At 36.6% G+C, this 12,535-nt stretch overlaps 1 protein-coding gene across 1 annotated transcript; it reads left to right on the top strand.

Moving 5' to 3' along the window:
* Nucleotides 1-1,632: 1,632 nt before the first annotated feature.
* Nucleotides 1,633-11,949, top strand: LOC143461326 (trafficking protein particle complex subunit 5-like). Its single transcript, XM_076959215.1, has 5 exons — nucleotides 1,633-1,908; nucleotides 2,836-2,952; nucleotides 9,785-9,916; nucleotides 11,118-11,192; nucleotides 11,411-11,949. Exons 1-5 carry the CDS (start codon nucleotides 1,759-1,761, stop codon nucleotides 11,492-11,494), a joined length of 558 nt encoding a protein of 185 aa, XP_076815330.1. The 5' UTR covers nucleotides 1,633-1,758; the 3' UTR covers nucleotides 11,495-11,949.
* Nucleotides 11,950-12,535: the final 586 nt, after the last annotated feature.

Here is a 12,535-nt window from a genome sequence, read left to right as displayed (position 1 = left end):
CAAAAATATACAAAATGTAGTGTTTTACAAATAATGTCGTCGTCAGCGACCTGTACTCGTAGCACTTTTTCTGCTTTTCTTTACCAAATATGACGTAATATTACTGCACTTGCTGAGCATCAGGTAAACTCATTTAACATCAAACTAATGTTACGTCTATTTAGGTGTGCTAACTCAACAGGTTTTTGGGGTTGATTAATTAATTATCTGAGGTGGGCAGTCGGTACTTTGAAAGTACCGTAAGTAATGGTACCGAGACTAGGCAAAAAATGTACCTGCGGTTTCGATATTCGATACTATTTTAAAAAAGTAGTACGGTACTTTGTCGGTACTCGGTACCGGTACTTTTTGTGTAAAAGATGCTGCTACAAATGCAATGTTTGCCGCAATTATGCTCCCGGTAAAGGCTACTCCATCAGGTCAAAACATATATAACGTTACTCGTTTGCAATTTAACCTGACATTTCTAGATTAAAAAAGATCAACAGATGCTAAAATTGGTATTAAGGATTAATTAACAAGCATTTTTGAAAACATTCTTGTTAAAATTCACGTGAAAAGTACCGAGTACCGGGACCGACTGAAATTTCTTGAAAAAAGTAATTCCTTACCATTCAAATGGGAAAATATTACCGCACTCTGGCCCATTCTAATGGGCGAAAAGTAGACGAATGGGGTGCGGCATCGGTACTGAAAAAGTATCGCGGTACTGCCCACCTATGTTGATTGCTTGATCGATTGTTCGCTAATCTAACTCCATTGGTAGCGCGTTCAATAACCCCTGATAGCCTAGTTAAGCATCACAGTACAGTACTAGTAAAAACCAAACTGACAATGTCTTGAATATTGATATATTATGTAATATATGTACATAATTATATATGTATGTATAATATAATTCACCATGTAACAAAAATATAGTTGTAACGATTTTGGAATATTTTCTAAAATATTCACACTGCAGCTTACTAATAGTTACGACTATTTCAAAATAAAACGATAGTGGTGGTTATTAATAATGGTTTATATGATTTTAAACACTGAGAGTTGGATTAATTATTAATATTGATTTTAATATTCTTCATTATTACTTCAAACAACACTAAAATTTACAACAATATTATTATTCACCCCATTATATAAAAAGAATGTAAACAGTGTTTAAATCTCTTTGCTCCCTTAAAGTAAAATGTTTACTGCCCAAACTTTTAGAATTATGTTGCACAATGACAGTTTTAAGAAAACAATAAGTTTTACTCTAATTTAAAACAGATAAAGTATGTACAAAACACATTAACAAAACAAGCAAAATTGTTCTTGTTAATTGCACTGAAATGCGTACTGTGCTAAACATTAAAAGTATTCAAAGGAACAAATTTTTAAGCGCTATAAACTGTCAAACAGCAAATGGCAACGCCACTAACATTGTCCACATAGGGACTAATGCATATAGACTAGACTACTAGAGCACACAGTGCACAAACACGAATTAGATTAGAGGAATCCTTGCAGAAACGCAAGCTTTCTATATATAGGTAATGTTCTAACATACGATTTTTACCAGAGAAAAATCGGTAGTGACAGCTGCCATTCAGCCTATATTAAACGAGGCTAATGTTTGTCGTATTTTAACAATTCCTATTAATACACAGAGCAATTCTATTCATAAGGCACACGTAGGTACGGTACCGGTAGTACATAAATAAGAGGTCATCAAGATTTACAAACAAGCAAGTGAGCTAATAAAAGCAGAAAGACATGGAGATCAGTAAAAGATCAAGAATTACCATCTTAGATAAACCCTTAAGCCGTGGGAAGCAAGAGGTTTCCTTGAGTGCATTTTCACTTTTATTCAGTGAGATGATACAATATTCACAGAACAGAGTGAAATCAGTTGCGGAATTGCAGGTATGCTTTGTTTATGAACCAATTGTGGTAGCTTTCATAGTTTCCTCGAATTGCTTAAAACTAATACAGTATTTGCGTTCGGTATATGTCTGTATATCATTTACAGATTTTAAATACCTAATGTAAAATCCAAAACATTTCAAGCAAATTTATTAGCCTAGCACATTCACAACATATTTTAAGTGTATTTCACATTTGCACGTTTGAATTAAACTGGTCTCGGCATTTCTAAGTTTGTTTGTATGCTTATGTTGGAAATAGACTATATATATTTCAAAGGTGTAAAGTGAGCTAAATATTTGAACTTTTGTGACCTACATAATTAAATGTTATGAAATATCACACTTTTTTAAGTTAGTCTGTTCATTGAAAGGTGATTTTAAACATTACGTATATGTTAAAAATTAAATTAAAACATACAAAAACTGCTTGTAATTTTATATGAAGTTGTTCTGTAAAATCAAGCTGTAGTCATTGGCAAATTAGAGAACTTGATCAGTTTTAAACCAAAAAATATGTTACTAAACCAGAAAAAAATTCATGTATACTTTTCAAAAGTCTGTGCACAAAGGATTTTATGGACAATATTAATGTAATACAGATAGTTCTATCTGAATGATAATTTATTTGCAATTTGTTCTTAAACTTTGTGTTACACATAGCATTTCATTTGTTGAAGTATGAAGATTTTTTTTACCTTGAAAATCTTGCCCCAATTCATTTCTAGCTTCCTATTAATCTAACTTTCCTAAATTTAATTATTTATGCAATATAATAGACTGTTTAAACTTTTGCCATTTACAGTATAATACTGAGCCATGGCTTGAAACTTTTACTGGCAGCATTTTAGTTTTCAGCAGACCAGTGTGGTCATTTAAGATAAGATAGTTTGTTTATATATATAAGTAAGAACCCTTTTGTGTTTAGACCAAGTTATCTGACTTTGGCTACAGTGTTGGATCAAGGCTGGTGGATCTATTGTTTGTGAGAGAGAAAGGTGGTAAAAGAGAAATCAAAGTATTAAATATTCTTCTTTTTGTGAAGGTATGTACAGTAACTTGTAAGCCACTCATGAAATTTATAGCATAGTCTACGCCTAACTGCATATTGTAACCTAAATAAGAGACTTATCTGCATTGAAAACTGGAAAGTCTGATACATGTGTATGCATGTTAAGGCGCCATCCAACACCAAAAAATAACATAAGAGTTTTGTTTGTTTTATTATACGATGAATTTGCTAAACAACTGATTACTCGAAAAATCCTTCATGGGGTTCTCCGAAATTTTGCATGACACTTTAGTATACTTTGGAATAACATTCCATAAAATGCCAACAAAAAACATGATTCAAACTTTCTTAACATAGGTGCAAAACCAACACCAAGATTTTTGCCCTAAACAAACAATTTTTGCTACTTTAATGACAATTTTTAGCCTAAATCTGCACACAACCTAGGACATTCAAGCACGCCAACTGGCAAGATAATTCCCAGGCTAAAAAACAACACCAACCATACTGCCATAAGTGAACAATACCAATACCGGTACCATTGTTACTTTTGAAAAAAGTACCGAATCTCTGTACCGAATTACTTTTTTCAAGAAATTTCAGTCGGTCCCGGTACTCGGTACTTTTCACCTGATAATTTCAAAAGGTTTAACAATTATGTTTTCAAAAATACATGCTAATTAAGTCTTAATACCAATTTTAGCATCTGTTGATCTTTTTTCATCTAGAAATATCAAGTAAAATTGCAAGTGAGTAATGTCACATATGTTTTGACCTGGAGTAACTTTTCCGGGGGCATAATAGCAGCAAACATTGCACAGCAGCATCTTTTACACAAAAAGTACCGGTACCCACAAAGTACCGAACTGCTTTTTTAAAATAGTACTGAATACTTACCATAACATCAAAAAATGATCATAATATCAGAAGACTGGTCATAGTAAATTGAAAATATTATATGGCAAAAAACGGGTCTGTACCAAAATGGTCAAGTAAAGCAGGTGGTCATATTAAGCAGATTGTACTATATTGTGATAATGTTCAAATGAAATTGTTTTTATATTCATGAAATTGTTGACCAATGATTTAACTGTTAGTTCATTCATTTCATTTTATGTGATTTCCTTCTTTCCTAACTGGCACATCACCTAATGGGGAAACAGTATACTTAACTTTAATTTCCGATAATTGCTATTGTTTCCATTTAATTACTATTCCCTTTAAGTTTGTGTTGTACCGATGTCATTCGCGTTACCAGACGAGGTCATTCGATTGTACTAGCCGTCGTGTGTGCACGCTCTGTGTGAGCAGATATAGAATCGCATCAATCTATTACATGGTGTCAGAATAAACCTTCTTCTTCATGGAGAAAAGTATACCTACGCGAGCGCCAATGAGATGGAGTGGAAACGTCCATGAGAACTGGATTCGATTCATCCAAAGCTTCAAGCTTTACATGACAGCTATAGGACACGACTCAAAAGCGGACAAAGCCAAGTCCTCTCTGCTGCTTTGTGTCATGGGGGAAGAAGTTCTCCAAGTCTATAACTCTTTCAAGTTTGAAACCGGACATGAGCTTAAGTTTGACAACGTTGTAGCGAAATTCGAAGCTTACTGCTGTCCGAAAAAGAACATAACATTTGAACGCTACAAGTTTCACACTTGCACTCAGAAAGAAGACCAAAGCATTGACGAGTATTTAACTCAGTTAAAAGTCATTGCAAAAAACTGTGAATTTGCAGACCTCGTCGAATCTCTTATTCGTGACCGAGTAATATGCGGTATTTTCGACCACAATCTTCAAGAAGCTCTGTTACGAGAAAATACATTGACCCTTGACAAGGCCATGTCAATCTGCCGAGCAAAGGAACTAAGCAAGTCACAGGCTTCTGCTATCGGCGAGAACTCAACAACGTCGATGTCCATCGACATGGTGGCGTCAAAGAGCGCAAATGGTCAGCGTCGACGCAACTCCAACTGTGCAAAGTGTGGCAGAAATAATCAACTTGGACGATGTCTGGCTTTCGGAAAATCATGCTACCACTGCGGAGGGCGAAACCACTTTGCAAGGTTCTGCAAATCGTCTCGAACGAGTCAAATTGTAACTAACCGCAGACCAAGAACTGTCCGCGAGGTCCGAGTAGACGATATACAAGAAGATATTCCACTGCATATCGACTCAGTGAGTGAAAATAGTTGGTGTATTAATGTAATAGCTAACGAGACCCCTCTTTGTCTAAAGATAGATACGGGTGCAGAGGTGAACTTAATAACCGTTTCCGACTATAAAAAATTACGTTATGCATTACGTTATGCATTACGTTATAAAAATTACGTTATACACCTAAAGTTAAGAAAACCTCTATTGCACTTACGGGCTATGGAAACCACAAAATTCCTGTCCTGGGTACGTGTACGGTACAAATGAATGTTGGTCCCAAGTCAGAACACGTAGAGTTTGTTATTGTTAACTGCAAAGACTCACAATCGATTATAGGATTGAAATCTTCTAAGCTTCTTGGCCTGATACAGCGGGTGTCCTCCGTCCACAAGACAAGTCCCTATTCCACTCTCCTGCACGAATTCAAAGATCTTTTTAATTGTCTTGGTTGTCTTCCAGGTGAGCATGTCATAAGAGTCGACGCAGAAGCTGTTCCGGTAGTCCACCCCTCAAGAAAAGTTTCATTTGCCATGAGAGAAAAACTAAGAAACGAGTTAATACGTCTCAAAGAGCTCAATGTAATTGCAAAAGTAAACGAACCTACTTCTTGGGTTAACTCGTTAGTAGTGGTAAATAAAAAGAATGGCAACTTACGCCTGTGTCTTGATCCGCGCAATTTAAACAGGGCAATATTGAGAGAACATTTCAACCTGCCAACAAGAGAGGAATTGACGTCCTAGTTTGCCAATGCAAAATACTTCTCTAAGTTAGATGCTTTGTCAGGATTTTGGAAAATGAAGCTAGATGAAAGTAGTTCGAAGCTGTGTACGTTTAACGTTTGGGCGATATCGCTTTTTAAGACTGCCATTTGGCATTTCTTCAGCTCCTGAAGTGTTTCACAAAGCCGTCCACCTAATATATGCACATCTGCCTGGTGTCGACACTTCAATGGACGACATTATTGTATGGGGTGCTACCAAAGAAGAAAATGACAAGCGACTTCGAAACGTACTGCAAGCAACACGTGATGCCAATCTTAGACTAAAAAAAGACAAATGCATACTAGGAGTTCAGCAATTGACTTTTATGGGTGATGTGTTAAGTAAGGAAGGCCTGAAACCTGATCCACTAAAGGTTGATGCTGTCAACAACATGCAAAGGCCTTCTAACAAAAAGGATGTACAACGATTCTTGGGTATGATAAATTATCTCGGAAGATTCTTACCCTCACTCTCAATCAAAACTGCATCTTTGCGCGCATTGACCCACTCCAAAAGTGATTGGAACTGGGACTCCACACATAAAAGTGCATGGAATGAGCTCAAACGATTAGTCTCGGAAGCACCTGTCTTGAAGTTCTTTGATCCCAAGGTACCAATCAAAATATCTGCAGATGCGTCCAAGGAGGGCATCGGAGCAGTACTCCTGCAGTGGCATGATTCGGATTGGCATCCAGTCGCGTATGCTGCAAGAGCAATGGTACCTGCAGAAACAAGATACGCACAAATTGAAAAAGAACTCTTAGCAACTGTATATGCCTGTGAGCGCTTTCATCAGTATATCTATGGACAGTCCATTGAAGTTGAAAGTGACCATAAGCCATTAATGCACTTGTTCAAAAAGCAACTGAACAACTGCCCCTTAAGAGTGCGACGACTAATGATTAGGTTGCAAATTTATGACATAACACTAGTCTTTAAACCTGGAAAGTTCATGCACACAGCTGACGCGCTATCAAGAAGTGCCACCAAGCTACAGACATCTTCCACAGTCTCGTTGGTTGAAGCTCATGAAGATATGGTAATAAGAACTCTACCAGTAACCGACAAATTCCGAATTCAACTGAGAGAAGAAACAGCCAAAGATGAACAGCTGACAACCCTGATCCAATACGTACAGCAAGGTTGGCCATCTTGCAAGGCAAGCTGTAAAACATTAATTTCAGAGTATTGGAATTACTGAGATGAGCTTGCAGTAAAGGATGGCATCATTCTGCAGGGTGACCGTCTTGTAATGCCAAAAATACTAAGGAAATCCATTCTTGATATAATACATGAAGGACACCTGGGTGAGGAGAAATGCAAGAGGCGAGCAAGAGAAGCGGTGTTTTGGCCAAGGATCAACAAGGACATAGTCAACAAGGTCTCCGGCTGCGCAACTTGCGTAGTATACAGAAACCAGCACCAGAAGGAGCCTCTTTTACCACATGAACCAACAATGCTACCGTTTTAAAGGGTTGGAATCGACCTCTTTCAATGGTGTAACACTACGTACCTGGTTGTTGGTGACTATTATTCAAATTACCCGGAAGTATGTGCATTACCGTCAACTTGTTCAAAACAAGTTATAATGAGTTTAAAACAAATCTTCTCCCGCCACGGAATACAACAAGTCGTCTTCAGCGATAACGGTCCCCCTTTTAACTCCAACGAATTCAAAGTGTTTGCAGAAACCTGGCGTTTCCATTACAAAACATCAAGCCCTCACTATCCTAAGTCAAATGGCCTGGCTGAGAAAATTGTACACACAGTAAAAGACCTACTGAGAAAAAGCCATGCCTCAGGACAAGACTTCAATCTAGCGCTGCTGGTGTATAGGAGTACACCATTGAAATGCGGTTACTCTCCAGCACAACTCTTGATGGGCCGTCGTATTAGAAACAATCTCTCTCTGTAACACGTTGTACAATCCTGAACCAGGTGATGAACAGCCAGTTCGTACAGAAAAGCTGGAACAAAAACACTATTATGACAAAGGAGTAAAAAGTCTTTGTGAGCTGCACGTAAATGATGTCTTATACACATATGACCATAAGTACAAGCTCTGGGGAGAAAAAGGAAAAATATTGCGAAAGGTCGGTTTAAGGTCTTACCTCGTTCAGTTGGACAACGGGGCAATACTTCGTCGAAACAGGTCCCACCTGCATAAAAGTAGGAATGTCATGGTTACCTGCAAGGAAGCTCCTACAACAGAGAAAGCATCACCACCAGTGGTCAGTAGTGAACTGAATACCATAGTTCCCTTCACTTCAAACAATTTTGTGGGTGGATCGCCGCCTACTAACGTGGTGTTGCCTCGACGGTCTCGGCGAACTCCAAAACATTCTCATCGACTCATTGAAGAAATATAGTTTTAGTTGTGTTGCAATTACTCCCAGTAGTGTGACGGCAGCTTGCATAAGGCTTTTCTGTTCCTTGTGTGAGGGGAGATGTGATAATGTTCAAATGAAATTGTTTTTATATTCATGAAATTGTTGACCAATGAAACTGTTAGTTCATTCATTTCATTTTATGTGATTTCCTTCTTTCCTAACTGGCACACCACCTAATGGGGAAACAGTATACTAAACTTTAATTTCCTTTAATTGCTATTGTTTCCATTTAATTACTATTCCCTTTAAGTTTGTGTTGTACCGATGTCATTCGCATTACCAGACGAGGTCATTCGATTGTACTAGCCGTCGTGTGTGCACGCTCTGTGTGAGCGGATATAGAATCGCATCAATCTATTACATATATAAAGATATTATAATAATTTTGCTGCTTATGATTTGCACAAATACTTTATAGTTGTGTACACATAATTATGTTGGTATGCAGTATTTGCTCAATTAAAAAGTTGTTTCTAGAGCCAACATTTTACACAAATCATGCTATTGAAAAAAACTTACTACAAACCCACATCAGTTAAAAACTAAAACCTGCTTGACTGAAGGCATTACAGTCAATCAAGCTTCATTTGTTCGAACCCATAAAAACGTAATCCCTGTTCCTGTTATCTGAGATGAAACTGCTTAGCACAGATTTCTTCATATGCATTTCATCCCTTTAATCCAGAAACGTCGCTGTCCGACGTTGGCATAAGAATTTGGAAGCAGTTATGCCAAATCAATAAAGAAGCACATCTGCTAATTTGTAATTTGTATTACAATAAGTGTCACATATTTATAAATTAAAGTTTCATAATTGTCTTACTTCAATATTTGTTTCAGGTGCAGTCGTTGGCTAATTTTCCTTTAAGACTTAAATCATTTATTTTGGACTCAATTAGATCTTCAATACAGTTCTCTTTTCGCATCTTAATCTAGCGTAGTCTTAAATGCATGCTATCTGACGGAATACAGTAAACAAACAAGCAAAAACTATGAATGCTTCAATCAATGCAATTGAGACAGAACACAATTGCAATCCAAGTCAGCAATTTTATCTGTTCCTTTCTGGGTGTCAGCTGAGTCAAGTTCTACTTAATTCTGCTCATCGTTACACTCTCTAAGAATGTCACTAATATTCTTTCAATTATCTGGATACCTCGCTAAACCGACATTTTTTGACAAAACAAAGTGGTTTGAATTTACGAGGTTTGACTGTATTGGGAAAGTTTATCAAGTAAAAAACCAAAACTCTGATCAAGTTCAAGTACATTTGTACTGTCATTTTTGGCTATTAATATAACAATTTGCAATGCGGACAGCTACACTAAGGTCATAGGTGGGTAGTACCACGTTACTATAGTACCGAATTACTGTACTGCAGTACTTCTTCAGTACCGGTACCAACTGCCTACCTATGACTAAGATACCTATTATATAATTATAATTTATAAAATTTTTACATTTTTTGAAATACATTACGTTCACTTTTATTTTTTGGGAATTTTTAGGTAACACTTTCATAAATACTCAAACCCTTATAAATCCTAAAACAGGTAAATCTTTGGAAAGCATTGTTCGGGAAAGAAGCAGATAAACTGGAACAAGCCAGCGATGATGAAAAGATTTACTACATTATTGAAAAAGAACCTATTATTAGCACATTTATTTGTGTTCCAAAAGACAAGGTTTGTGACGCATGTGAACTAATCTATGGAAAATCTTTTAGGTTCGATTCCTTGCTGAATAATTTTCAAATTTAATTTGGAATGTTGCAGTAATAGCCTATAAGACAAGTGCGTATGTAATTACCAATTAATTATTATTTGCAACTATTATGTGTTGCAATAAATTACTGATGCTGAATGGTCAAGAAAGGACATGACGAGGAAGATCCATATAAACTTCTAATTAATTTCGTGCATGTAACAAACAAAGTTACTAGAAACTTTATCATAAATTTAATTACTGTAGAACAGATTATGTGATACTCAAAGCAGGTTAAGTTACTTTGAACGAAACTTTGTTTCTGCCAATGACAAATGAACAGACTTATCCTCTGGTAAACATGCTTCAAAATTATTTTATTTGTAGAAAGCAGTTATTGCGCTTGATATGAAGAATCTAATCCATGTATTGCTTTTAGCATCTTTCTGAATATTATGATAGCAGATTACAGTCGCAATAAACATGTCAAAGCAACCCATACAAATATTTTTATCCAAACATTTAATAGAAGCCTTTGTTTGTGGATGTACCAATACACCAGTATGGTTCACTTTGTTATTGTTTGACCAGTTTATGGCATACTTTCCTACCTTGAAGTCCCTTTAAAGCAGTGGTTTTTGACATTTTTCATCGCACGTATCCTTCTTGTGAATTGTATTGAAGTTTAGTATTTCTTCACTAAATCGGTGATAGGTTGTGGACATATTTTGGCTATTCCAGTCCAGGTTTTAAAAGTAAACAAAGATGCAATGCCTTGGCAAGCGTTGTACTTAAACAATTACTATACTGGTGTACTTTTAACATTTCCATAATTGGAGCTTTTCTTAGCTACGATCCGAACAATGTTTTGACTGGATAGCCCTGCGAAGAAACGCTTTCCTCGGCCCAAGTTAAAACATTATGTTGCTATACCAACTATAATTTTGTTATGGTGCACAAGCACAAGTATTTTTCCTGAAATAAAAATTTTTTGCGTTACACTGTATAACTATATGTTATAACTATATGTTTCTTTAGTCACTGCAAATAAGCACTGATCGAAAAGATTTCCCTCTGTCATAGTTATTTATGATATTTAATTTTATAGCCAATATTATTTTACTGTTAATTTGGTGCATTTTGCAAGTTTTATTGAAAATACTAATATAAACAATTTTACAGGGGTCATTAAACTGTGCAGCATTTGCAGCTGGTATTGTGGAAGCTGTCCTTAATTCGTCAAACTTTCCAGCCAAAGTATGTTCTTGGAGTTTTTGACAGTACTAATCATGTATAAAAATTTACTTCTTAAACTTAGGCATTGCACTATGTTAAGTGAGTATGTACAAAATCCACATTATTTATTATTTGCTCCATTATGAAGTCATGTCAGTGTTGTAATGAAGCAGTGAAATATGTTATCAGAAAAATGCAGAATACGTGATGTTAATTTTACGTTTTGTGCTTTGCTTTAGGTTTCTTCACACTGGCACAAAGGAACAACTTTAATGATAAAATTTGATGAATCTGTGATTACCCGCGATAAGTCCTTAACATAAAGACGCCGAGTTTACAGCCTTGCTTGAACATGAAGTGCAATAGTTTTGGTGCAACTGATATCACATTAATAGCAATCGATGTATGTTGCCGTGTTATATCAACTCCTTGGCGGAGAAAAACCACAGTTCTTATTTAATGCATGGCAATGATGTAATTCCTGCCACCATTACTGTGCGCTATGTCTCCACTCTTTGTATGTTATTTGAACTAGCCCGGGTGTATTCAAATTCTTTCTGTCAGACGTAGAGGAGAGAAAGACGAAGTGCTGGCCGCATAACCCTTTTCCGTATTTATATGCTTCAGTAAAAAACTTTACATTATATAGTCGAGTGTAATAACTTACAAAGTTTTATCCTAAAAAGCGACGTTTCAGCAAAAAAAGTTGCCGTAAAATCAAAAATTACTCTGAGACGCGTTTCTAGCAACATTTCTGAAATAAAATTCCTGGCTTTGATGACTTTCACGTTAATCACACATGTCTTAGTTCGAAGTGAGGCACAATATTTTCAGAAAACGTGAATTTCAACGATAAGCATATACAGTAGGCCTACTTCAATTACTTTTCCATTTGAATAAAACTAAGCATTATAATGTTCGATATGATGTCACCGCAACAACCGAAGTAGCCCATTCTGTTTTTTTTTTGCCCCAAAAATAACTTTGCTTGACTTACGGGCCTGTATCCAGCTTGACTCAGATTTGAGTTAGTATGGATCTAGTAGACCCTAGTTCAGGGGCGGGCCTGATATGAGAAAATGAAGTACTTGGCGGGCCGGATTCCTGAATAGATTGGAACGCAGCTTTGTCTTATTAATGTTCATGGTCGAAAATGTTTGCTCATAAATGTATGTAGACCCGAACAGAACAAGTAGATTTATGGCCATCTTTCTCAGGTTGGCAAACATGGACTTATTCAGTGACGCAATACAGGGATTGCGGCAGAATGTGGCCGCAGGCCACATTATCATGTAAGACCGGAAACTGTCTGCGGGCCGCTCAAAATCCCGTCGCGGGCCGTATGTTGCCCACCCCTGCCCTAG

The sequence above is a fragment of the Clavelina lepadiformis genome, chromosome 5 (assembly GCF_947623445.1).
Source record: "Clavelina lepadiformis chromosome 5, kaClaLepa1.1, whole genome shotgun sequence".
Classification (NCBI taxonomy): domain Eukaryota; kingdom Metazoa; phylum Chordata; class Ascidiacea; order Aplousobranchia; family Clavelinidae; genus Clavelina; species Clavelina lepadiformis.
Note: the sequence above shows the minus strand (reverse complement) of the source record. Positions and strands in the feature narration are given on the sequence as shown.